The sequence below is a fragment of the Atractosteus spatula genome, chromosome 2 (genome assembly GCF_055471065.1).
Source record: "Atractosteus spatula isolate fAtrSpa1 chromosome 2, fAtrSpa1.hap1, whole genome shotgun sequence".
Classification (NCBI taxonomy): domain Eukaryota; kingdom Metazoa; phylum Chordata; class Actinopteri; order Semionotiformes; family Lepisosteidae; genus Atractosteus; species Atractosteus spatula.
The window spans coordinates 1,239,453-1,267,035 of record NC_142707.1 but is presented as its reverse complement, the minus strand read 5'-3'; the positions used below and the strand labels follow the sequence as shown (position 1 = coordinate 1,267,035).

At 56.3% G+C, this 27,583-nt stretch overlaps 1 protein-coding gene across 2 annotated transcripts; it reads right to left on the bottom strand.

Moving 5' to 3' along the window:
* On the bottom strand, positions 1–27,456 carry LOC148838939 (protein bicaudal D homolog 2). 2 transcript variants are annotated; one of them, XM_088939471.1, is made up of 10 exons: positions 27,241–27,456; positions 23,069–23,323; positions 18,321–18,533; positions 15,373–15,525; positions 13,030–13,491; positions 9,845–10,681; positions 9,264–9,443; positions 8,261–8,412; positions 3,734–4,073; positions 1–2,513 (listed from the first exon to the last, which is right to left on the bottom strand). In XM_088939471.1, exons 2-10 carry the CDS (start codon positions 23,261–23,263, stop codon positions 2,508–2,510), a joined length of 2,538 nt encoding a protein of 845 aa, XP_088795597.1. In that variant the 5' UTR covers positions 23,264–23,323; positions 27,241–27,456; the 3' UTR covers positions 1–2,507. The 2 variants fall into 2 exon arrangements, with proteins under 2 accessions (XP_088795597.1, XP_088795606.1); XM_088939480.1 differs by lacking the exon at positions 1–2,513 and having other exon boundaries at positions 4,044–6,562.
* Between the last annotated feature and the right edge of the window lie 127 nt (positions 27,457–27,583).

The following is a 27,583-nucleotide window of genomic DNA, read 5'->3' as shown; positions in this document are numbered from 1 at the left end:
TCACAGTGTAGGGGTTTATTACAGGACAAGCGTCTCGACAGTTACAGTGGTCTTGCAGCAGGACAGAAGAGCAACACCAACAGACATCAGCCACCAGACAGAACTCCTGATTACAGACCCAGCTGTGCCTGTAGGGCGGCGCCACAGAGCACCACCTGCACATATCTGCAGGCGCTCAAGTTGACATCCAGCAGCTTCAGTGACATTTCCTTGCTTCAGCTTTTTAAACCTCTGTCAGTCCGAAAAACAGGCCGATGCAGCACCAGACAGAGAGCAATAAACCACAACACTACAACTGCACTGGGCACAAGCCTGACCCCCCAGGCTGGAACACCTGGGAAACTGTTCAAACCTACAAGTGATTTCAGATGAATCGGTCAGATGTGAAGAGAGGAAACAGAAAGAGGGCAGATGTGCTATACTCTCTGTGCTCATGAGGCTTCCTGGCAGTTGTGCGAGTCTTGCCTTGACAACAGTGCTACAGTACTCCACAATCAACTGCAGGGGAGAAGCAGGTTGGGAAAGGATGGAAATCGAGTTTGCAATTATGGGTGTGTGTTTGCAAATCACTACAATCGACTGGACCCTATCTGCCCACCATTTCGCTGGGCTCTTGCGTCTAGCTCAAAGGGTGACAGAACTTATCCCCCCCGGCCCAGCCCGGCTCCTGGACAAGCCTTGCAGAATCACTCGGGCCGAACCTGACCCAGGACTGACCGCTGCTGCTGGCTCTGCCCGCTCTGCCCAGACTGGGGCACAGACCGGCTTCCCAACCTGCTGCCCAGCAGCCTCGGGGTTACTGTCCTCTCCGGCAGGTGGACACTTTCAGCTTGAGGCCCGGAGCCGGTTCCAGGCGGTGATCTTTACTGAAGGAGGCCCCTTCCTGCGTCCCTCCCAGACACGAGCCCAGGCGCAGCACAGCAGCTCGCTGCTCTTCTCCTCAAGGGGTGGGGCTCGAACCCGAGGCTCTCAACAGCAGTCAGGTCTCCACCCCAGCTGGATCCCCACCCCTAACCCTGAAGCAGGGCGCGGCCCCAGCTCCGCAGGACGCAGGAGGGCCGTGGGATGTGACTCCCAGCGGACACGCCCTGGACAGGAAGATGGAAAACAACTTCAGTCCCCCTTCAGGGAAGCCCAATCCCTCTGAAAGATGGGACAAGTGGACAAGTGTTGCAGCATGTTGGGACACTGAAAACGGGGAATGAGCAGCAGGACAACGCTGGGACGCTCTTGGCCGAGTGGACGCAGGCTCCACAGTGGCGTCCCACACCACTGTTTCACAGGTACAAGGACACCCTGCTGCCAAACAGCACGAGAGAGAGAAAATCAGCTCTGTCAGTTTCTACAAAAAAAAGGACAGCAAAATCTCTTAAAAAAACAAACATAAGGCACTTGTTCCTGGCGACACTACTTTGTGACATGATGGTCGTCATTACAAAATTAAGCCAATTGCTTCAAAGCCCTTTAGTGCCAGAAACTGATGTTTTTTATCGAATATAATCAGCTGCCAGCTGCTCTACCAGTGCTCATCCCCCAGAGTCGGACACGTTCACGAGCGCTCCGCTCGGGCTCGTGCTGCCCCAGCCGTGCTCCCTCCGCGCTGATCCCCGCTGGAGGGGGCTGGAGGGGCTGTGCACGAGGCGACCCCGACGCAGCCGGAGTGAGCGAGAGAGAGTTTCCACTCCTCCACAGCTGCTGTGCGCCTGCGGGCGTCTCCTGCACAGATCAAGCACAGGGGCCGACAGGACCCCCCGGACACCCGCTGCAGAGCCGGGCTCCGTCTCCTGGGCCACAAGACCTTTGCTAGCGGCTCCTGGCCCAGGCCGGGCCGTGCTGAGCCCCAGAGCCCAGGACACGGGCCCAGCCAGAGTTAATGCTTGAGAGCTTCTAAGTAGCTAGAATACCATTTTTTTGTTAGACAATTTTAAAACAAAGAACAGGAATTACAAAAGACATAGATCATCTTGTGCTTTTTAAATTCGCGTCAATAAAGAAAATTTGTCATTATAAAAAAAGGTTCTGACCCTGCTAAAAAAAAAAAAGTGCATCTTCGGTCGTACGCAAGCAATTTGCCATGAAAACCCGAGGCCAGAAGACGTTTGTCCCCCTGCTGACCTTGTAAATATATTAGAGTTCTTCATCAGCTGTACAACGTTAAAATTTGCCTTCATATAACAAAAATATAAAGAACACTGAAAAAGAACAAGTCTGTCTCTCCAAGGCGTGAGCGCGGAAAGCAGGCAGGAAGAAAAAGATCTTCGCTGGGCCGCTGTCCAGGAACCCAGAATCCGAATCCCAGATCCTTCCTGACGGAACCAGGCCTCTTCCGGGCTGCCTGCGCAGGACACGCGGGATCGGGAGAGGCACTGGGAAGGGGCTCGCGCTACCCCGGCAGGAATGAAAATAAAAAAAAATAAAAATTCCAGGGAGCAAGGATCGACTTCGGAGGGGGAAGACGATGGGAAGGTTCGGAGTCTGTGGGGGCTTTTTTTTTTCCAAGCGGATTTTTATCGCTGGAAAAAAAAAATAAATGGGAGAGAAAAGACAAAAAACACTGATTAGCACCAAAGAGGGGGAAACTATGAAGATGAAGAGCATCGCACACAAACATGAGAAATCAAAAGGAAAGGGGCAGGAGAAGCTCAGGCTGCCTGTCCGTGAACAGGAGTCACACCAGCGCCCACGAGAGCGCGAGGCGGAGGAGCTGGGACGCAGGGACACGGTTCCTAGCCGGGCTGGGAGCCAGGATGGGACGCCGTGAGGCAGCCGGCCCTGCGGTCCTCACAGGTAGGCTGGAGCGGCTCTGCGGATTGTCAGAAGAGCAGGAGAGTCTCTGGGCGTTACGGTGGCCGAAGGGTTCGCCTGTGGCCTTGGCGAGAGGGCAGGACTGGGCAGGACTGGGGCGAACTTCCACAAATCCGGCTGTGCTGCCGAGTCACCGGGTCTGCGCCCCCTCCATCTGTCAACGACTCCCCTCGGCTCCCGGATGGGAGGAGCGCCTGGAGTCGACGGGATCGGCCCGGCGAGAGCGGGTGGCCTGCACCCTGCCCGCGCTGCTCGGCGCGACGGACACGCCTCCCGGCTCCCTCCGGCGTCCAGCAGCAGCCGGGCCGCGGGGCGCTGACCGCCGGGGAGCGCTGCTCGCCGGAGCGCTTCTGGGATCTGACATCAGGCCACCTCTAGAAGCCACACTGCTCGCGCTGCGACTTTTTACAAACGTGGCTTCTCTGGAGCAGGAGGGAGCTGTTCCAGCTCGGCGGCGGGCGTGGAGAGAGTAAGGGCGGGCCGGGCGAGGCTCTTCTGAAGAGCTGGGGCTCCCAGCCTTGGCACGAGCGGTGCTGGCGGGGGGGCGCTCTAGGGGCTGTGCGGAGCCCCTGCTGGAGGGGAGCAGGCTGTGGGGGAGCAGGGAGCGCCCAGTTAAGCCACTTTCGGCCACATCGATAGCACTACGGGCTTGGACAGAGGGGGAGGGAGAGGGAGCCATAGGCAACTTCGCTAGTCTCTGCCCAGGGACAACACTCGCCGCGCTGTGGCTTCTGACAAACGTAGCTTCTCGGGGAAGCAGGGGGGTGATGGTAGCGGGGAGGAGGGCCTCCAGGGATCGGGCCCGAGCGCTCGAGGGGCTGCAGTGTGAGCCGGGCTGGAGGGCCCGGGCCCGGCTGGCGTTGCTAGAGCAGGCGGAAGGGGGGGCCGTGGGGGCGAGTGCAGGGGGAGAGCCGGCGCCGGGTCTTACTGGGCTGGTGTGCAGGCTGCGGGGGGGGGCCCGGAGCGGGCCGCCGGACCTCACGGGGCTGGAGCGGGGGCTGTGGCGCAGGGGCCGAGCCGGGCTGCCCCGCGGGCTGCGGGGGCTGCGCCCCGCCTTGGCGCCGCCCAGCTGCTTGGCCCGGGAGCGGCGCGGGCTGCGGTCGCGGTCGCGGTGCGGGCCCGGCGGCTCCAGCTCCTCCAGCCGCTGCGTCAGCGCCAGCTTCTGCTGGATGGCCATGCGCAGCAGCGAGTTCAGCGTCTTCTTCTCGTCCTCCGCCGCCGCCAGCTGCCGCTGCATCTCGTCCAGCTGCGTCACGTACTGGTCGCACCTGCGGGGCGGGGAGCGGTGTGAGGGGGGGGCCGCGCCAGCTGCAGGTTAGCGCCAACCCAACCCACGCCACACAGGTTAGTCGCACTGGGGAGGAGGAACCCGCAGCTGCCAGAAACTCACGAACAGCAGCCCTGAGCCCGGGGATGAAACCCATCTGGCATTTGCAAGAACAAGCAGCAAATGTGCACCAGCAAACAGTTCACTCCACACCGCACTAGTGAATCCAAGGAGAACACATCCACCGGTTTTATTTCTGTTAAAGTAAAAAGCACACAAGCCGCTGCCTGGGCTGGAGTGCAGAGCAGCCCCAGTGACCAACCCACACACACACACACCATCACTAGGTTAGTGTGTTCACTAGTAGTTTTTTTAAACTCAGAATCCACTTACCAACAGGCACGGTTCGGCACTGCGGTGAGATTTTCAATCCAGATGAGAAGATGTTATATTTCTGCACACAACTCCCTAACTGTCACCTAACAGTATTTCAATCTATAACATCCAATTTACTCAATATGAAGACATAAAAAAAACTAACAGTTAACCTGCCAAGCATTTCATTTACAGCTCAACAGCCACCTTACAATTTATGACTTAGGTGATCTTCACCTTATATTGAGGACCAAGACCTCTAAAACGCTGAAATTCAAATTCCTTCAACATAAAAAATGCAAAATACTTAGAGAACCGTAAAAATATCAGTTTGCAAATGGTCAGGTTCTGCCTACAGCTGGCTGGTGTCAATAAAAATGAGACGGGTCACGACCCCTGAGTGACCCTCCACTGACCTCTGCCCCCCTCCCATCAAAGTAGCGGAACCTGTTCCTCAGCACACTGCTGATGGCTGCTGAACAAGGCTATAGCCCTAACTGCAATGCCAGCAGGATGGAATGTAATTTGATACTGAATGCATGTGATCATTACTTCCTATTCGATTAAGCTGTGGGATTTTTCCTACGTGAGACACTCTGACTCAGTTAGCAAGACAGGCGCTCAGACAGCGCCATCAGAAACCCCTCTTTTTTTGTTGTTGTTCTGAATCCCCAGATTTTCCAGGCGCACAGCAAAACCGGTTGGTGGTTGAAGGTCACTGGGAATAGAAATAGAAACTTCCAGACCGGCACCAGGCCAGGAAAGATTTCCAGAATGCCACCCTCTCAGGTCCAGTCCTTCCCCTGTGAGGCTGTTGCCGTGACCCTGCCGCCCCCTTTAGAACGCAAGAACGGTTACAAACGAGAAACAAGCCCCTCTAGCTCGTTTGCTCGTATCTAACTGATCCAAGAACCTCAGCTGCTTCCTGAAAGACGTCGGGGAAATCGGCTTCAACAACCCGACCGGGTAGCTTGTTCCAGACGGGACAGTCGTCCGAAATAACGGGGAACACGAATGAAAATGGCAGCAGTGCAGGGGGTGCCAGCGGCCCGGCGCCTCTCGTGTTCAAGGCCTCTGGTTCATCATGCAAGCCCCTGGGTCAAGCGTCAGGCTGCAGGGAAGCAGCCACTCCAAGTCATTGAGAACTGCCATTGAGCTGCGATATTATTTTTGCACAAAACAGAAAAGCATGATGTCGACATCCGCGAGGGGAATCCAGTCGGGACACCTGAGGCTATCGCCCTGAGCGACCGAGCAAACGACGGCCTCTCTTAGGCCATACTGCCACCTTCAGGGCTGGAGCAGCATTGCAATCCGCCCTCTGCAGCCTCTGGACAGCGGGGTGGCTAGCAGGGGCTCAGTGGGGCAGCGGCCTCCAGCTTCACAAGCCGATTAGCCTGCTGTCCTGATCGCGTGCGCGGCTCCCGAGCTCCGAGCTGGAAGGCTCATCCCTGTCGTCATGCCGATAGAACAATCAGGAAAGAAGGCTTCCGACGACCAGATGAACTTTTCTTGGGAGGTGCGGGGCAAAGGTGACGAGGGCTTAACCAGATCTGTCAAGCAGGCAATCCTACTTGGGATCGAAAATAGCAGGGCATCACGCAAATAAATTGTGCGCAGACATCCCCAGTGTTGCTGAGAAAGGCGGATAGAGAGAGCAGAAGGAAGTTTTGTTTTTAAAACTTAAAGCGTCAAACACAAATACTGGTTTGGAGTCTGTGATCACCTGGCATGAAGTTCCATTTGAGCAAAGTCGGGAATATTAAACTAAACTGAAATTAAAGGCTGCAAGCACCAACAAATCCAGGAATACACACATGTGGGACGAGGAATTTCCCCATAACAGGGCGAGAGCTTAAAGCAGAGTGTTTACACTGCGCTGTACAGTTCTGCAGCTCACACTGGGCTAGACAGCAAATCCCACAGGCAGAGACTGAGCTGGTGTGTAAATCCCAGCAGCAAGGTCAGGTCACGGCCGGATAAACTCCGGCCTCCCTGCTGATCTGGGAAAAGATCCTGTTCTGTCCTGGATGCCATCAGTGCCCCATGCGGCTGGATTTCCCCGAGTACAGGGAAAGCTCCTTTCCAGATGATTTTTCCGGCACATCCTGGATTCTGTTTTAGCAGGAGAGACATGAGTAAGGAAGTTCAGATCCATCATAAAGGACTAGACACCTCCTTTGTCTTTAAGAGGTGGCTAAACCAGATCTGTGCTCATCCTGACCCATCGGTCCCTTCTCCCCCCCCCCCCCCCAATCACAAGCGAAGGCTGTCAACAGCACCTAGAAAACCTCCTGGGCTGGAGTTGTGTCTCAGTTGCGGCCTGTATCTGTTGACATTCGGCATCCCAATTCGGAGAAAGCGCTACCGTCGCAAAATCCCAGCAAGCCTGCTCTCGGGAATCAGAACACTGTCCTGCAGAGCAAGACAAAGATTCCCAAGTGCAGCAGGGTTTTTCCACAGATGACAAATAATTTGCTTGGTTTCCAGTGCACTACAGTACCAGCAGGTCACCCCAGGTCGACACTAATAAGAGGAAATCAGATGTCTAATTTTCCTTCAGCAGAGACAGCGCTGCTCTCCTACACTACAATTCTTCTGCTAATGAGGTTCTCTCACAGAGACGTAAAGCAAGCTTGATAACCTGAGGCAGTCTTCCAGGTTTGGACGAGGCCCACATTGAGAGGGTAAAATGTTTCGGATCACCGGTGACCCGAGCTGATCACGGGGTTCAAAACGTATCAGCTGTCAGAGAGCCGCAGACCCCAGAATGCCACAGCAAGCCAGTGGATACAACAGCACGGGATTCAGAGGTGTCTTATATTTTTTTTTAATTACGAAATTATTTGTCGCCTGCGGACATTTATTTTAAAAGAAAGCCTATTCATTTACTTTCGAGATCACGTGCAAGAATCTCGCTTTCCAGAAACATGTGCCCCTGACGGTGTTCGCCTTCCTAGCGCAGTCCCTGAGCTGCTGGAGGAGAACAGAAAATCAACTAATGACTATTTTCGCCAATCGCAGCTTGGAGAGAAGGCGGGCTGTCTGAGGACAGCCGGTCCCGTCACAAAGAGCAGCCCGTGGTCACCAAGTCCTCCCGCGATCAGAGGTCTGACCAGAGCTGTCCAGCCCGCCCACCGCCCGCCCACCCGGCTCCGGTCCCGAGCCTGACCTTTCAGCACAGGGCAGGGGACAGCAGCAGCACGCAGGGACAACAGCAAGACGACAGACAGACAGACAGAACAGGAGAAGGAAATAAAAAAAGCTACAGAATCACACGAGCTAGACTGAGTCCACACCATCTGCTCTCTGTGTCTGTTGATGTCTGATTGCTCCAGGACCAGCGATCCGCTGGCGTCCGGCACACAATGCAATACAGGGCAGCTACCAGGGCACGGAAATCCGAACAGGCCTCGTTTTACTTCAATCAGAACCGAGAACACAGCCCATGACAAGCCTTGCACAACACAAACGGCACCCTGTCTGACAAGCTCCCGGTACCGTTTCGGGCAGCACCCGAACCAACACTGGAGGTGACGACAGTGATGCTGAAGACCGCCCAGACCCAGCGCGGTGCAGGCAGACCCACCTGCACCCAGAGCAGGCGATGACCAAGCCTCCAGAGAGCATGGGCCATACAGCGTCTTGAAGGCCAGGAAGGTTTTGGAAAGGCTCAGGTCAGAAGGAATTTTGCGGCACCTTATTTTTTGGCTAGGTAATTGAAAACTAAAGACCCCGGCCTCCAGTCAGGCCCCAGCAGAGCGGCCGACGGCTCTGAGCAGACGGGACCCGCGCCGCGGCGGCGGTACTGACCTGCTGGCAAACATGGCTCTGAGAGAGGAGAAAGTGGCAGCGTCTTCCTTCAGCGCCTTGAGCTCGTTCCGCAGCTTGACCATCGTCTCGGACACCAGGCTCTTCTCCGTCTCGTACTTGGTCTTCAGGTTGGACAAGGCCAGCTCCGCTGTCTGAGACACGACACCCTGAGTGGCAACGTTGTCCAGGCAGGCCATTCAATGCTCCTAGACCGGCGGAGCTACAAAATACACCCCATCGACTTCCCAAAAAAAACCCCAACATTCTTCCAAACCTTCCCTGTCTCTTGCTCAATGTTCACATTTGCAACTTTTATAGGGATGTAAAATCTTGCTCTGGAGGGGGAAAAATACCTTATTTACACATTGTCCTAAGAGTTCACAGAATATCTGATGTAGAAGTCATTCAGCCTTAACCCCTTCGAGCCTGCAGACTCTGGAGTTGTAGCCGACTACGCCCCTGTAGAACCTGCGACCTTTCCTGCAGCTGCACAGGGAGCCTGTGTCCTGTGTGCAGGGTCGAATACGTTCCTGCCAGGTGTCTTTCTCCCCAACACTGTCCTGTGGCGAAGCGGGAGGCAGCGCACGGCTGTGCCTGAGGAGTAAGGGCGCTGGGAAATGCCTGTGCTTCAGCACCAAGGGACTGAGAGAGCGACAGCGTCTCTCTAGTCAGCTCTCCAGAGGGTCTTTCCTAATCAACTCCCTGCACACCCGCGCCCAGCCCCACTGGGACCTCCTGCTTCCCCAGTCCAGGAGGAGCTCCCGAGAGCTCGACACCTCCGAGACTGCATCCCGTCTGCTTTGTGTGCGTGTGCGTGTGTCTCTCTCTTTCTGAGGATTCAAACACAGCAAGAACAAACCCTGCTGCTGCCACAAAAATGACAACGTTCGAGTGCTGGAACCTTGTATAAATCGGGTTGCCGCTGTAATCGGGGCTGAGTTACTGCTGGCGAAACCCGGACCGGAACCGAGCGGCACCTGGCGGCCCCAGCCCGTGGCCCTACCTGCTTGTTGGCCTTGAGGACGGTCCGCAGCGTAGCGATCTGCTCCCTCTTCGTGCTCAGCAGGGACTTGAGCTTCAGCACCTCCTCCAGCAGGGCCTCCGAGTCCCTGTCCGTATCGGGGAGACCCAGGGCGGGAGAGCAGGGAAGAGTCCCGCGCTGCCGGCACAGATCTACCGCCACCTAGGGGCAAGTGTCCAGATCGCGTGATTATGGCGGTAGCAGATCCTGCTACCGATCAGATTTGGACTTTGCAATGAATGCTGGGCGCGATTTTGTTTTTGAATATTTACACTCTTTGTGAGCTTAGCAAAGGCCAGGGTCTTTTTCGACTCCCAGTTGCCTGTAACTTTAGCTTAAGGGTCACTTATCTCCATTGACTTGCAGAGCAGAGCGGAGGGTGGAGGGGGCTGTGTCTAACTGCTGCACAGCGACAGAAACACAAACACAGCTCTGCAAGCCAAGACTGACCCTGCTGTGTGCGCAGGGCAGTAAGTCCCCCCTGCCTGTAACTGTAACGGGTATCTGTAGTGACACACTGGCTGCTGAAAGGACAGCATCTCTGCCTGTGGAGAAGAACATACCTGGAGATGCTTGATCTGGTTCCGGATGACCGCCACCAGGTTGCGAACGTTTGTGGGGTCCCGGAAATCCAGCGTGGGGGAGTTGGGGCTGCCCCCGACAGGCGAGGACTCCCCACTGCCCCCGCTGTCACCATCCGGGTTGAAGAGCATCTTCCCGAAGAGATCGGAGGAGCGCCTGCGGCGCAGGGGGCCGTGGTGTGCCCTGCTGGCCCGGCCGCCCTCCCGGTAGTAGTCCAGCATGACCCGGTTGGGCGTCATGTTGTTGCACACACAGATGTGGTGGTAGAGGTTGGCCAGCTCTTCGGAGAAGGCCACCAGCTCATCCTGGGCCATGGTCAGGTGGCCTTCCGAGTCGGTGGCGACTTTCCGGGTGGCTCCGATCTCCCTCTCCAGCTCCAGGATCCGCTCCTGGTCCTGCCGGCTGGATCTGATGCACTGGCGGATCTTCTCGGCCAGTTCCTGCGCCTCGGCCCTCCAGCGCTCCTTCTCCTGCTTGTGCCTGGCCTCCAGCCCGGCGCTCCGGGCCTCCGCTTCCTGCAGGTCCCTCCGGAGCTGGGCGAGCTCCTCGCTGGCCGTCCGGAGGCGGTGCTCCGCTTCGGGGCAATCCTCACCTCCTTCCGGGTCTGCCCCGCTCTCTGAGGCCCCGCCGGACCCCGGCTCCCCCCTGGGGCCCTGCTGCCGCTGCGACAGAGCGTCGGCGCCGCCCTGCAGGGCCTCCAGCTGCTCGGCCAGCGCGGCGCTCCTGCCCTGCTGCTCCGACAGGGCCTGCTTGGCGTCCTCCAGCTGCCTCTGAAGATCCTGCACCGTCCCGGCCAGCGCCACCTTCTCCCTCTCCGCCTGCAGGGGGAGACAAACCGGCCGCCGGTCAGCACAGAACCCCTCCTGAGCCGACGAGCACTGTGAGCACCGCGGTCTCGACGGCTGCCCAGCCACGGCCCACTCGCCCCCCCAGCTTCCCACAGGACGGGACGGGAAAGGAAACGGTCAAACGCGCCCGCAGGCATTCCGAAATCTTCCACCCCCACACCTCAGCGAAGTACTGTGTAGAAACTGGACACGATGGTGACCCTAAGTGAGAAGCTGATGTAGTCAACATACTGGATGTGCCCAGACCTCAGTGTTGCATTAAAAAAAAAGTCAAGACAAAACCGCCAGCCCCCCCTTCTCCAAGCATGGGCCCCCTTAGCGCTGTCGGAAGTGCTGTGCCAGAGATTTAGCGAAAGGGGGATTAATCTCCGGTAATCCAGAGCCTCCCTCCTGTATCGGGCACCAGCTGGATTAGTGTGGCCCAGTGCCAGTGGGACACAGCTGTCATGCCCTCCCCTGCCCGCAGCGCGTGCCTCGCTCATGTGCCCTGCAGCCCGAAACACCGACGCACCGCCGCGCGCCTGGCACACTCCTGTGCTCTGGGGCTGGGGACAGGGGCAGCAGAGGGCACAGCCTCTCCACCACGACACTGCTGTCCTCCTTCTGAGCAGGAGCAAGGTCCATTACAGCAGGAGGGGAGGAACAGGAAGTCGACGCGGGGGACAGGGGCTCTCGCAGGGCCGGAGGGGAGAGGCGCCGAGCGCGAGGTCGCTGAAAGACCCCGCAGCCCCTGCGGTCATGCCACTGCAGCTGTCCGAGGACCCGCCAGCGAGGAACTAACCTGGGCCTCGCTAGCAAGAGCATCTTTTTCCCACGAAAACGGTCTGCTGCACAGCAAAGCCTTCCTCAAACAGATCAGTGCACCAGGACGCGGGGAAGTGGTTCACGTCTACATGAAAAGACGCTTTAGCAGGAGTGAATTATTCATGCTTCAAACCACTCAGCCAAATGTGTAGAGCTATAAAAGCAGAAGGCTTTCAGCGCGCTCGCGGTGCAGTCTCCTCACCAGCCCATCACTCCCCTGACGGATAAGCACTGCTGATGCATTACGCTCTGCACCACTGCCACATCTGTCTCACATCTGGAATCTTCACCCTTGCGTTAACTAACGGACCCTGGGAGGAGAGGGGGTGGGAAGATATTTTCTCCTCAGGAGCACAGCGCCCACCTTCTGCTGCAGCTTAAGGGTCACTTACCTCCATGGACTTCTGATGGGATTTTCTCTGTTCGCAGAGCGGAGGGTGGAGGGGGCCGTGTCTAACCGCTGCACAGTGACAGAAGCACAACCACGGCTCTGCAAGCCAAGACTGACCCCACTGTGTGTGCAGCCGTGCAGTAACGACTGCAGGCCATTATTAAATCAAGAGAGCCCTATCTTTCACAAGGCGCTCTTAGTAAGTCATTAAGGCCTACAGGAAATGGCGAGTCTGACCATTTACATGATGCTTTTAAAAGGTGAATGGAGCTTCTCCCATCCTCACAGGACCGGGAATGAGCTCTGAGATTTAGCCAGGGAGGAGAAAGCACTCCTCTGATCTGTGATCACAGGGAGGCGAGGCGGCTCGGCAGGAAGCTCGTCTCTGCAGATGACGAGCGCAGCTCAGTGCGGGTGCGGAGAAGGGATGTGGTCGTCCCTCGGCAGCGGCAGGAAGCGCCGCGCAGATCTCCTGACACGCCAAGCCCGGCCCCGGGCAAACTTCCCCGAGACGGAGCTGGCGAGGCAGACGGGCACTCCCGAGACGAGCATCTTCCCAAACGGCAGCAGTGATGCATTTCAACCCCCCGTTCGCCGGCTCGTGAAGTGAGAGTGAGGCTCGTGAAGACAGGCAGCACTGACACTCAGACAGCGTGTCTGTCAGACTCTGCCAAGTCAAACCAGCCTCCTCTAACAGTGGGGGTTACTGAAGACTGCTGGGGGACCTCCATTCTCGGGGTCCCCTGAGCCCAACAAAAAAAAAAGTGCAGGACATTATTCCATGACTTCGGAACACCTGCAGTGGGTGACTCTGATAATCCCCCTCATGAAAGAGGGCAGGGTGAGGAGTGCAGGACGCAGGCAGATCAGATCCGAGACTGCCTGACAGACAGCACGAGGCTGAGGGTGGAACAGGAGAGTCAGGCAGCCTCTGATGGACAGCGAGACAGCGAGACAGCGAGACAGCGAGACAGCGAGACAGCGAGACAGCGAGACAGCGAGACAGCGAGACAGCGAGACAGCGAGACAGCGAGACAGCGAGACAGCGAGAGAGACACGGCCCGAGAGAGCAGGGAGAGAGAGAGAGAGCGAGGCAGCCTGCGACAGCGAGAGGAAAGCTCACCTGCAGCAGCTGCTGTTTGAGCTTCTGGCTCTCGGAGAGGTGCAGCTCGCTCAGCAGGTCGGAGACAAGGCCTGGCGCGGGGCGCAGGAAGACGTCGCTGTTGCGAGGCGTGGAGTAGCGGTGGTGCCCGTTGGCGCTGGAGGGGGGGCAGCCCGGCCCCCCGCTGCCGCTGTTGAAGCCGCTGTCCTGGTCCGGCTCGGCCTCGCGGCTGTCGTCCAGCTGCAGCTCGTCCAGGTGGAGCTGCAGGCTGCCCACGGAGTCGAAGGGGTTGAGGGCGTAGGCGGACAGCTCCCGGCGCAGGCTGTTCTTCTGCTCGCGCTCCTCCTTCAGGCCCTGCAGGGCCTCGTCCAGCTGGCGCTCGGCGATCTCGCGCAGCCGGCCCGCCTCCTCCAGCTGCCCCCGCAGCAGCTCCAGCTCCTCCTCCTTGTTCTTCAGCTCCAGCTTCACCGTCTCGAACTCCACCTGCAAGACAGGACGCCGCCGCCGTGAGGCGCCGCGCCGCGCTCGCGTCAGCTGACCGGGGCGCCGACTCTCCGTCCACACAAACGAGAAACACGAACCCGAGGGCACAGGTGGGGACAAGAGCACTGAAAACTGAGAACAGGAGGCACTTCTTTACACAGAGGGAGGTGGGAGTGTGGAACAATCTGCCCCACCATGTTGTTGAAACCGGTACCCCTGATTCTCTCAAGAAACAGCTGTACGAGATTCTGGGAACAATTATCCGCTAACTACCAGACGGGCTCCTCTTGTTCGTAACAGATCTCGCGTCCAGCCGGTCAGGCTCCTGGCAGAGCGACTCCCTGGGAGCTGTGGGTATCGTTTCAGATGTGGCTGAGTGGCGCTGCCAGTGAGGACCGGGAGAGCCGTCGCTCACCGGAGCCCCAGCAGAGGGGGGGGTGCCAGGCCTGCCCCTCCTGTCTCTCCGCACAGGGAGTCTGACGTCTGGAGTGCGTGTGTGAATCCCACCAGAGCCCAGACAACCACAGTCGTCTCAATATGGGACACAACGACACCTAGAAACCGCCAGGTCGAACAGCAGTATCGCATTCCTCTCCACTGGGAAGCCTGAACTCGCTGTTAAAATCAAAATCTATCATCACAGCCTTTTGTTTCCGGTGTTTATCTGTGATCACAACCTCCCCCTCTAAAATCACTCTGAGCCCATTTGATTTGATACAGTAACTAAAAACACAAACTGAAATCGCTCTGAACCAAGATCGCTTTGCCTTAAAGTCTCGATTCGGCCTCTGGCCGCTTCTCCTTCATCTGTAGCAGGAGCACAGCTGACAGGAGGAGCTGATGACCCGCTCCTGAAATCGCCTGTCTTGCGCTTTGCTCTTCCGATGACCTGGTTTAGCCCCCAGAGACTCTCTCAGCTGCCCATTGTCTGCGCCAGGCGTCTGAGCCACAGACAAACATCATTTCAGCTTTAATTACCCACATTCTTGCACGCTGTCTGACAACCACAGCGTTTAAGATTTGAACGCTTTGCAAAAAGTATCTAAAATGCAGGAGGCGTTTAGGACACAGAGCTAAAACACTGTCCTTACAGTTTAAAGGCAGTGTTTCCTGAAAATGATGTAATGAATATTTTGGGAAATGCAAACTAAAACTTGACCTCGTCATGTTTTGTTTTTAATTACCTGTAGTTTGTAAACATTGACCCAATATGCAAATTCATGGGCATGTTGCAGCAGAGAGCTACAAAGATTGTTTTTAAACTGTTGCCATCTTCTGCCTCTCTCCCACAATGCACCCTTTGTCACTCCCCTTGTGTGGTGTTATTGTTTACCATCTCAAGGGACGCGGCTCTCACAAAGCCCTTCAGTTCTGCGGGCCCGCGGGCCAAGGAGTCATCAGACACCGGTGCCTTTCATCTCCACAGAAACAAAAGAGCTCTACAGCCCCGAGCTCAGAGACGGAGCTGTCGGCAGGAAGGAAGAGGATGTAACCCAGGTCTTCCTCACTGAACAGCCTGTAACAGGAGGTCTGGAAGGGTGGGATTCTTTTCTCAGGAGCAGCCAGTCCTTCGGGCTTTATTTTACAGCCACCCGAAAGTCCTGGGCTAGGGAGGTGCTAGAGGGAGGGACAGGTGAGCAGCAGGGAGACGCTGAGGGGAGGGACAGCAGGGAGGCGCCAGGGGGAGGGGCAGGAGAATAGCAGGGAGGTGCTTGGGGGAGGGGCAGGAGAGCAGCAGGGAGGCGCCAGAGGAGGGGCAGTAGGGAGGCACCGGGGAGAGGGGCAGGGCACAAGACCAGTACGTTAAAGCAAAATCATTGTAATTGCAGTACAAAGGCCCTGCGAGGTCAGTCCAGCAGCGGGTGGTCACCAGCTCCTCACCTGGTTCTCCTTCAGGACGGACACCTGCTTCTGCAGGGAGATGTTCTCCTCCTCCAGCTCCGAGCTGTCCTGCAGCTGCCGCAGCTCCCGGACCTTGTACTCCCGCAGCTCGTCCCTCAGCTGGGCCTTCTCCGCCTCCAGGCGCTCCTCCTCCTGGCGGGGCCAGACAGGGACACGGGCTGAGCCACGAGACCAGCACGGGGGCGGCCGCACAGCCCCCCGCGTTCGGAGAAACTCTGCAGGACACGGCTGGGGTAAAGGGCGCCCAGGAACTAAGACAACTGGGTACGGTCCGATGGGGAGGAGAAGGAGGGGCAGATGCTCGGCTCCTTGCACGAGTGCGTGAGGGGGCCTTAAAGCTACCCCTCACCTCAGCTGCATGCAGAGGGACAAGGTGATGAGACTGAAGTTATTAGGGCTTGAGCAGAGACACTAATTTTTCATGGCTGGAGGCAAACAGTTAATACTGCGCCCATGTTTCGGCCTGCCCCCCCCCCAGGCCCTAAGACACAGCAGCCACACAGAGTCCACTTCAGGTGCACGCAGATTACACAAGTAAACAAAATTATGTAAAGGCTAGAGAGCGAGGAGCGAGTTTTTCCGACCGGATCCATAGTTGCTGACAGACTAGCAGCTTCCGATACGGGCTGGGAGATCACTCCACAGCCGGGGAGCGACAGAGCAGAAAGCAGCATGAAGGCACGCTCGCCGACACAGGGATGCCGCCGACTGACGCGCAGTTTGAATATCTCCCTGGCTGACGGCCCCCCCGCAGTCACCAGGCCTGGCTCATTCTCAAGCTCTGCTGCCCACACCGAAACCTCACCGACCCTCCGTACTTCCTGTGCATCGTGACACGCTTCCTGTAAATCAGCAGCTCACACCTGCAGAGGGCTTAGATAGAGAAAATGTCACCTTTTTTCTGCCTACTTCTCAGCGTGGGATTAACCCTTCCTTGATCCTCTGCATCCTGGGCGCACCGACGCTGCTCCCTTTTAACGCTGGAATTTGCTCAAACTTGACCGCACTGCCTCACTGTTTTTTTTTATCTTCCACTTCTGCTAACCTGTAATCTGTAATCAGCCACGGCGAAAGAGACTCCCTGCCAAACACAAACTCTGAGGACTGACAGATTTTGCTACGGTGCCCGTCTATGCCAAAACCTCCCGTCTTTCCGCGATACCTGGCTCTGACACCTGGAGCACAAGGCTCAGAGGGGGACCAGGCACAAAAGAACAGCTCCTTTCAATGTGCTGCTGGCTCACATATTGTGCATGCCAGCCCCAGTCCTAAGTCCAACGCAGCTTCCTAAAGGAGACTGTAAGTCTTTATATAACGCACAGCTGGATCAAGGCCGCACAACACAGCCGATGACTACATAAACCCACATTCTAATAACTGTTACAAGATCGCAACGGGATTACAATAATCTGGGCAAATATTTCTATGCTGGGCTTCCTGAGCCTTGGCGTTGGTCCAGGGTTGCTTCAGCAATGTGGTTCTTCTGAGCGCTGGCCAACAACAGCCTGGAAACACCCAAGATGATGCAGGAAGACGCCCGTCTTATCCACTGTGTTGCTCTAATTTCATCAGCACGATCAGCACAAGGTATGATCCGTCTGCAGCATACCATCATAAACTGCTGAACGCTCACAGGATTGAAATGAGCTGGGTTCTAAGGCAGCAGGCACAGGGCCAGCAGTCCATCACAGGATGCACGTAGGCGGTCACTCTCAGACGCATACAGAGAGCAATTCAGAGACACCTGTGAGCCTGGAATCTCTACAGAGGATACCCCAATCCAATACTGAACCCAGGACTCAGGAGCTAACTGCCCTGCCACTGAGCCGCCAGAAATGCAGGAATTTGTAGCAGAAGAAAAAGGAATCTGGTGCCTTTTCCTTTCCGATTCAGCCTCTCTGGTGTTGGCACTCGCAATGACCACATGCAAAGCTCTTTTAAGAGCTCAGAGAAACACAAGTAAACGTCTGAGTAAAGCCTACGTTTGAACCCATACTAACATAAGCAGCCTTGCACATTCTAGAATGGTACAGTTTCCCACAGCTCTCAATTCTATACATAACTTTCTGTGGTACAGAGCATCTGCTTCAGGCCCTGCATGATGAGTAGGGCTAGTCAACCAGAGATCAGCAAGTCCGTGTGGTCATCTTTCTGCTTGGTGTGGTGTCACATAACCTCTCAGTCTCAAGGCTTCCTACCTCAATAAAGCACAGCTCTTTATTTTAGATAACTTATGACTGATTTCCTGTGTGGTTACTATCAGGCCCCAAAACAGGGCCAGACAGAGACCCGGCCACCTGCAGGTTGCTGCACCCGCAGACAAAGGCTGTAAAAAGGTAGATGCTTTCCACGCATAACAAGCCAGAGACTTCCCTGGCTGGACGACCCCGGAGCAGCCTGTGTGGGTCACGACGCGCTGGCGTGCTGTCCGCTGACAGGGTTAAAGTCGCGTGCGACGCCCTGAGCTGCCAAGGCTTCTGCTTCTGCAGCGGGGTTAGATCACGCTGCCGTGTGGCTTCCTGAGGAAGCAGCTGAGCTCGACTCGCAGCAGTGCGGGCGAGCGGCTCGAGCACGAGGACTCGCTCGCCTCAGCGCTGGCACACCCTACTCAGCTGACCTGCTCTAGGGGGGAGCCACACACTCTTCTGGCCTTCAGTCTGCTGGGGCTCCTGATGCAGGCGTGCACAGCTCCTTCCTCCTGCGCCCTTAGCTACCTGACTGACCTCACCGTGTGCTCATCTGGACACGCAGAAGCCTGAAGCTGGAGGTTTCACGAGACCTTTAAACCTGCCGGACCTGCCGGACAGCAGCCCTTCTGGGGTGGAGGACCCCTAGACAACGCCCCCAGGGCTAATGAGGACACCCCAGGACTGTAAAGCCCGCAGCCTCCGGTACCAGGAGCGTCCCCACGGCGACCCCAGCCTCACCTTCTTGAGCTGGGCAGAGAGGGCGGCCAGCCGGTCCCCCTCGGCCTGGGCGTTGGCGAGGGTCACCCTGGCCTGGCGCAGCTCGGCCTGCAGCTCCTCGATCCTCTCGGCCAGCGCCTCCTCCCTGCTGGCCGTCTCCCGCAGCAGCGTCTCCTCCCGGCTCTCCCCGTCCGCCGCCGCCCGCTTGTGGCTGCTCACCGAATCGGCCAGCGCCTGCGGAGACACGGCACAGCGCGGTCAGGGCCGGCGCACCGCCCCCGGGGGCGGTGGCCCCGGCTGGAGCCCCTCTGGCCCGTGCGTGAGCCGGCCAGTCAGTCCTGTCTGTGTCCGGTCACCGAGCACCGGCACGAGGGAGAGCGAACGGCGAGATCAACACGGTGCTCGAGGCCCTGCAGCCCACCGACCCGACAGCGGACCAAACCCCGGAGCATCCCCTTCCCTGCAGGCCTCTCCGATCCTTGTAAAACACACAGAGATCCGCGAGACACTTCACAAACTGCACGTACACTCCCATAGCATTCTACTCAATCCAAAGGGTGCATGAATAACATCCAGCTTCACTGTGTATTTTTAACCTTTATTTACCTTCTACAACAGTCTTACACGAACCATTTCATCCCTAGTGAACACAGATGCCATACTAATACAAGCACGGACAGGAACACCTCTAATTTTAGACCAGGAGCAGACTAGACCAGACCAGTGATTGGGATTTATACTGGCTATTTCAGCCACAGGGTCTAACAGCTCTCAGGAGCTAAAAAACCTACTCAGGAATGTTGAAATCCATCCCACAAAACATTACAAGCAACCAGTGGTGGGAAAGCAACGGTCTTGCTTCAGGAGGAACCAAGCACTCTGGGATTGAAACCCAGTGACCTAGATTAAGTGGATCTAACGAATCACTGAAGCCACAGCTGAACAGTGATGTCATCTCATTCCAGTAACCAAGGCAACGAAACACCCAGGCAACCAAGAGGACCACTCGGCCGCACTGTCGCCACGGAGTTGGAATGCGATCGTGTCACATTCCAGCACAACTGGGAGGGTCACTATGTTACAAATATTTTAAATCAAATATTTTCTATTGAAGACAAAAACAACCGTTTACAAAAATGATGTCTCATTCTGTAAGCTATATATGTCAGGCCTTTCAGGAAGCAGTGAGTCATCAATCATGTGTTCATAACTTCTGACTTCTGTGATCAGACACCTGTCACTGGAATCGGGAGTTTAACTTGCACACAGATTTCAGCATCTTGACAGAGTTAAAAGAAGTCTTGCTCTTCACATACTCTCCACTAACAGTAACATTCAGGAACACACACACATTGCAATGGTTCGTAACCTCATGAGATCAGTCCCATACAGAAGCAGCTCTCAAAGCATGTCTGTGATCCGCAAACTATAAAACTGAGTCTTTACAGCTCTTGGTGAACACAACCCGACTGAACCACACCACCAAGAACAGAGCTCACAGCTTCTGATTAGTGAGTCCATCACAATTTTCACTGAATCCACTTCTAGGTCTTGCGAAATTCCACCATTAACCACCCACATGAACGTTCAATGTGCTCATGTTAATGTCCGTCTATTAAAATGTTTTTTTTTCTCACCCCTGGTGCCTCTCCGAAATGTTGCTGTGGTTTTAAAAGACAGGCGCCCATATAATTTTTTAGGGTGTCCCAGTGCACAAACTCTCAAACTCACTGCTGCCTTTAGATCACACAAAGTCCAGTCTGTTGGCCTGCCTTGAACAGCTCAGAGCCCAGTAAATACCCAGGTAACCGAGAGGATCAACTATGACATCATAAAACAGGACAGTGACATCAGTTTAAGTTGACTAAAGGTATCTCCTATCCCAGAAGCACACGGCGAAGTTACTGTTAAAATGAGCTGTGAACGTTTACAAAGTCTAGGAGGGAAATGAATGCGTTTTGGAAACCAGTTTGCAGCTGAGCTGAAACAGTAATCTAGTTGACATTTAAAAAAAACACACCCCTGCAACTAATCTCATTTTCAGCTCATGAACTTTTAAAGTTGAGGCTGTTTCCACTTGTGTCCTGTGGCTCATGCGAGAATCTGAACAACTCCAGTGGATGGACTCTGTCTGGGGCCCTAGAGGATTTTGAATATCCGTGTCAGGTGCCTGTTCAGGACTAAAGGGGCTCAGATCCTTCAGCCACTCAGCGCTAGAAACTGCTTTACGTCCCAGAACGCAGCTGGTTGCTCTGCTCTGGACCAGTTCGGAGAATTGTACCTCCATGGTTACCGAGGGCCCTACTCTTCAGGTACAACAGGGGATAATTTCCTTCGAATTTTGAATTGTGCCTCAGAGACAGTGTGAGAAACTGTGAGGCACAGAGAGGGCTCTAGAAGCTTGAGGCTTGAGGAAGACTCCTCAAGCTTGACCCGACACCACGAGCACAACAGCCACAGACAAGGAGGAAGGGCTGTACAGGGAAGAGGACTTGCGAGTACACTGCACAGTTGTTCTACACACACACATGCTTGTGGGAGTCTGAAACAAGCTACTCTGCCATATTATTAAAGCATATATCCTGGCTGCTTTAAAAAAAAAAATTGGATGAGATCCCGGGATCAATTAACTACTAAACTTCCCAACAGGCTGGATGAGCGAATGGGCTCCTTGCTTCTGTCCAGTACACGTGGAGAGACAGAGATCATTCTTCACTCTCAGCGAAGCAGGCGGCTGAAGGTGGATACGAGTTCCCTCACAAGCTCTGGCTCAGTAAAGCGAGGCTCGAGACGACCTTTCCTGCTGCTGCTCTATTTTCTGCCAGATCGAGTTACTGTAAACGGGCGTCGGAGGAGCAGCACAGCGAGCTGGCGGCCCACTCGGCCTGTTTTAGGCTGTGTAATTTCAGCAGCGATCCAGCATCTCCTGAACGGCATTCTGATTGACTGGACACCGCACCAGACAAACGAACAGCGACTGAGCTCATGGAGGGATGTGGGGGAGGAGGGGGGTGTTCGCGCAAGTAACAAATATCAGGCACAGGGAAAACCTCGGCATCACGTTTCTGTGCCACTGGCTGGGAACGAAAATCTGGAAGGCCCCACTCTTTCGTCCGGAACGAGCCCCCCCCGGCTCCAAGTCTGCCCTTTCCTGTCCCGGGACTCGCCGGAGCTTCGCGTGCCAGCATTCGGAACATGAGGATCCTGAGGGCTGGTGAGAAGGAAGACCCGGCCAGCTGGGAGAAGTGTCGGGCTTCGCCGCGGTGAGCGAGAGGGCCCCGCGCTCGGCGCGCTCTCCCCCGCAGCTTGCGAGCTCCTGACGGCTCTCTGCACGGCTGACCGCTACCCTGTCCCCGCCAGAGACTGCCACCCCAGCCCAGATCGGACCCCAGGCATCGCTGCTGACGGACGGCAGCTCTGGCTCTGCACAGCCAGCTGATCAGCTGTCACCCAAAGCGAACAGCAATGCCGAGAGCCCGAGGGTTTCAAGAGAGTGTGTCCAACGGCACCCAGAAGCGCTCGTTAATGTTGAAGCGTTAACGGTGTAAGCTTGTGTCAGATCTTGGGCCGCGATGCTTGGGCTCCGAATTCATTACCGCTAACGACCTTCAGCAAAGTTTTTTTTTTAATGCTCAACGTAAAGCTTTTAAAACCCTTGAAATCCGTCCAATCAAATACATTATTATTAAAAGCTTATTTGATCTTGGCAAATCTAGACAGATACAAAATCATCTTAACAAGGCTCTATCCTGCCATCTGAGCCCTGGCCCAGACACCAGCACGGGACCGAGATGGGGGCAGTTTGCTATGAACACTCTCCTTTGTTTACAGTGGAGGAGTGGAGATGGAAGGAATTTCCAATGTTCCACAACAAAATCATATTAAAAGCTCCCTTTTTTGCCTCGGTCTTTCAGCCAACCACAGAAAATTCAACCCATTCAGAGGAAACTTCAATACATTACAAATAAAACTGTCTGATCAGACAGGTGTCTTCGCTCCCTGTGGCAGTCTACCAAGACACGCCCAGCTGGGAGTTAACTGATGTTCTTAAAATAGGGTAACTTATCTTAACCCCACTTTGATGAGGGGGGGTCAGTCTGCAGGGTCAGGCCGGACGGTGAGGGGGGGTCAGTCTGCAGGGTCAGGCCGGACGGTGAGGGGGGGTCAGTCTGCAGGGTCAGGACGGACGGTGAGGGGGGGTCAGTCTGCAGGGTCAGGACGGACGGTGAGGGGGGGTCAGTCTGCAGGGTCAGGACGGACGGTGAGGGGGGTCAGTCTGCAGGGTCAGGCCGGACGGTGAGGGGGGGTCAGTCTGCAGGGTCAGGACGGACGGTGAGGGGGGGTCAGTCTGCAGGGTCAGGCCGGACGGTGAGGGGGGTCAGTCTGCAGGGTCAGGCCGGACGGTGAGAGGGGGTCAGTCTGCAGGGTCAGGACGGACGGTGAGGGGGGGTCAGTCTGCAGGGTCAGGACGGACGGTGAGGGGGGGTCAGTCTGCAGGGTCAGGACGGACGGTGAGGGGGGTCAGTCTGCAGGGTCAGGACGGACGGTGAGGGGGGGTCAGTCTGCAGGGTCAGGACGGACGGTGAGGGGGGAGGTATGGTTGGATGGTCAGTCTGAAACAAGCTACTATTATTGAAGCCAATATCCTGGCTTCTCCTGGGAAGCCAGATTTACCTCCACCCTCGTGGGGAACAACCCCTGCTTTCGAAACCGAATAGTCATTCCAGGAGCTGTGCTTTGGCTGTCCTGCGTCCGGAGCTCGGGCTCACCTCCTTGAGCTGCTGCAGCTCCTGCCGCAGGGCCTCGTGCTCGCTCTCCAGCTCGGCGTACTTCTGCTTGAGGGCCGCGCTCTCCTCCAGCACGGCCAGCCCGTACCGGGCCGCCTGCAGCTTCTCCTCATTGGCCTCCTGGAGCTCGCAGGCCAGGCGCCGCAGCTCGGCCTCGGCCTCGCCCTCCTGCAGCATGGCCCGGGCACTCAGCGCTCCGCTCGCGCAGGGCTCATGCTCCGCCTGCGGCTCACTGCCCTGCGAACAGACAAGGGGATCAGGGGCTCACGCAGGCAGCACAGCCAGCCTCCTGGGGGCTCCACGAAGTCACCCCCTTCAATCAGAGCCCCAGTGGGTGGCTCGCGGGGGATACAGTGTAGGAGAGCCGCTTCACAGAGCGGCTCTGGAAAGAGCACCTTTATACAGCGGAGACACCAACAGCACGCTCCGAGCACAGCGCGGGTGATGCGCTGACAAGGCGCAACACCCTCACGCTGTGCGAGGGAGCCCTGGGACGTGCATTCTGGGAGCCACTCACAGGGGTGGCCAGAGCGAGGCCAGCCCACATGTGCAATTGGCACCTTGCCCCCCCCACCTGGACAGGCCCCGGCTCCGCCTTCTCTGGGGTCACTGTCAGGTCAGTCTGCAGAAGCCCTGTCTTCTGGAAGCACAACCGAGAACTGAGAACAAGAGGCCCTTCTTTACCCAAAGGGTGGTGGGAGGGTGGAACTAGAAACCCAGCCGTGCTGTTGACTCCCAAGACCTTGGCTTCTAACAAGAGAAGCTTCTAAGCTGGACAGCCTCCTGTCATCGGTCCCCGTTCTTATTTTCACTGTAATTTATCAGGATTTATCAAGGCCTCCTGCCTGGGGGCGACGAGGTACTGCAGCTCCCAGTCGCTGTTCGATCCACTAGTGGGACAGACGGGAAGCTGCTTTAGAGTTGTAAAAGCCTGCAGGGGGTGGATCAAGGAAAAACACTTTATCCTTTAAGCTTATTTCCTTAACAGATCAGTTTGTGCAGAGACTCCCACTCCCCCCTCTCCGTCAGAGCCCAAGACACTATAACCCAGCACCTAGATCCATGAGGCACAAAGATACAAGACTATTCACAACGATAGAATCAGTGCAGCAAATCCAATCTACAGCATATTGGATTTTAAACATACAACATCTAGTTCACAGGTCATTGTGAACTTGAAGAGCTGACCATGAGAATGAGAAGCTGACCGTGCGCAACCGAGAACGGTCACTGCTGCCATGCTGGTCACGAACTGCTGACCGGCTCTGGGATCAGAGGTCAGACGGCACCCCTCGTTCCTCTGGTGAGACACTGTTGTCCTCAAACCACTGGTCTCGCTGATATTACGGCTCCCCGCCCCTCGTATCCCCTTTCCTCACACGGGCAGAAACATTGCCCAACGGTCTGGCTTCCAATTAAATCTATAAACGTCACAATAACGGTTTAATCTCATTTCTTCAGCCGGCACTGAGCGACTTCCTCCCCAACCAAGACCCAGGCTACTTCTAATATCCCACAGCACCTGTTCCACTTGAATTGAAACCCCGGCTGGGGTCCAGGCTCAGAGATCCACCCTGCCTGGACCAGTGCATAGCACTGCAAGATCCCAGATCCCAGATTGATCCACCCTGCCTGGACCAGTGCACAGCACTGCAAGATCCCAGATCCCAGATTGATCCACCCTGCCTGGACCAGTGCACAGCACTGAAAGATCCCAGAGTGATCCACACAGACGACTGGGACACACCCACTCCCTCTCTCACTGCACATCTGCTTTTATACACTAATCCCATCAAAACACACGACCTCTCCCAACATGGCTCACACACAAGCTACCATTCAAACACTGCCTCACTACACACTATACAGTTGTGGGAAAACTGTTGCAAGTTGTTTAGACTTACAAATAATTGCTAAGTGACCACAAGGCAACACAACCTCTAGATAGTACAAGGTTAAACCCAGCATCTTTCTGAAACTTACAAAAAAAATAATAATTTGCATAATTTTTAACACTGGGGGAAAAAAAACTGAATGAGGCATGTGCAAAAGTTTGGGCACCCTTTCAGATGATTAATTACTAGTTTTTAATTTGTGTTTTCAAAGGGTCCCATAACTTGACTGATTCATTAGGCCTTAAATCCAGTCAGGTGGAGACAGTTCCAAGGCTGAACAAGTACTCGGCTGCTTCTGGCCCCCAGGTTGTGACTGCTGTCCTGCCTGCTTTCACCAGCTAGGGGCTCCTCTAGGCAGCTGTCTGAGGACTTAAAGATCATTCACTCTTCCAAAGCAGGGAGAGGCTGTAAAAAGGTATCTAAACACGTCCAGCTTGCAATTTCAGCTGTCAGAAACATCACTAAGAAAGTTAACTCTCTTTCTTCTTTTCTAAGAAGTCAAGGCAGGATCTGGAAAACCGCTGAGAGAGCTGCTTGAAAACTGGTCAGAACTGCAAAGCAGGACCCACACAGGAGTAGCTGTCCTCGGGGCCACAGCACACGGTGTTTACACAACAATGACCAGCAGGGTCACCCGAACTACAGCCTCATCACAAAAGTCAACATCTGAAGTACGGGAAGGAAAAACCTGGATAAACTGGAAGCTTTGTGGAACAAAGTGCTGTGGACTGATGAAACAGAAACAACAGGGTGGTGCCTCTGGCCTTCCTGCTGCTCTGGACACTTACTGTGGCCTGTTGCTGGAGGCCCCCAGACAGAGCTGTGAGACACACAGTGGCCAGACAGGCTGACCCACTGCGGAGTGACCACAGGCTCGGACACTCCAGGAGCAGAGCCCACAGACCAGAGGCCCTGGAGACACGACCCCGCCTGGCCTCTCTCCCTGGGGAGCCAGCGCCACTGGACAGCACTGTCCGACGGCCCGTGCTCACGACCCCCTGCTTCTCCGGGCTAATCTACCAGCCTCCAGGCGGACCGGCCGCCTCTCGGGTCTAAGCCTAGGTGTCCCAGCTGAGAGATACCGTGTCGTATCTAATCACACGCAGGGCTGGAGAGATTCATCGCCAACTCGAAGGGCTTCATTTTTTCTGAACCGTTTTTTTTTTTCTTTCGGATCTCAAAACGGATCACACATTACGGCCAGCGAACGTGTGTTGTGCCGAAGGGCAGAACCGAGCCCGCTGGTCCGGCGGCAGGAGGAATGGACGGACGGACGGTCGCCCACATCGCAGTGCAATTAGCTGGTGAAGAGAGCGGCCGGCGGGCGGGGCGGGTCCGCATGCAAACGGGCTCAGACATCAGCACCCCGGAGCGCGAGTCCTGCACCCCCACACCCGCAAAGGGCTCGGAGACTGGAAAGCTTCATGTCGGACCGCTGAGGCGGGACCCGGGGCACCCGGGTGGGGGGGGGGACAAGGTGACAGCCGGCTTCACCACCCCCGCTTCCTGTCTGTCGCCCTGAGCGGGTCCCGGGACAGGGCAGGGCAGGGCAGGGCAGCTGGGGCTGGCGGGGCTGGCGAGGCTGGTAACCCCCCCCCCCCCAGGATAAGAGTCCCGACCCGCCAGCCGGGAGGGTGTGCCCGCGACCAGGAATATCTGCGGCCCGGCGGGATGAGCTGGGCGAGGAGAACCTTCCCGTGTAGCGAGCAGCGCCCATGTGCACTTCATTCTACACTGGAAAACTAAACTTGTGGCGGTTAAAAACCCCCAAACAGGAAAGCGACCGACACCGCCGCTGTTTACAAACCCATCAGGAAACAAAACCGAACAAACAACAACAACAACAAAAAAAAAACATCGTTTAAAAGCGTCAGCTCCTGAAACGCAGGACGGGGCTGGGCTGGGGAATCGCGAACACACGGGACTACCCACCAGAGTGGCAATCCGATCGCGCCGTTCGCAAGAAAGAACAACAAACACACCAACACACAAAAACCAACAACGTTTCTTTCTTTCACTTTTGCAAACTCGCAACGCCACACAGCGCGCCGAGACCCGGAGCAGACAGGCTTCAGGGGCGATCAGCACCGCACCTCGCCCGGGCCGGACCCGCTCTTCTCCCCCGGGTCCCTGAGACACCGGCGCTCCCGGCCGGAGCAGAACCCCCCCTGCCCCCTCTCTGCCCCTCTCTGCCCCCGGGGCCGCCCGGGGGACCGCGGCTGAACTTCTCCTCTCCAGCGGCCTGGCCGGGACACCCACCTGTCATGGCACGGCGCGCCCCGCCGCTCCCGGTGACGGCGCCTCGGCTTCGGGCTGGGTCACCCCCCGGGTGGAGGCGGTGCGGAGTGGAGTGGAGTGGCTCGGTGGTGTCGGTGTTGGTGTCGCCGACCCGCTCCCCCGCTCCCGGCTCCTCTTCCTGTCCCGAATGTTTGAAATTCCTCGCGCGCCCGTCAGCGCGAGCGGCACCGACACCACAGACCCCGCCCCGCCCTGCCGGCCACGCCTCCTGGGCGGTCCCCGAGCCTACCATTGGGCCAAGTCGGAACGCGTCTGCTTTAAAACGATTGGCTGCACCCGCTGTCCATTAGCCCTCCCGCCCAGC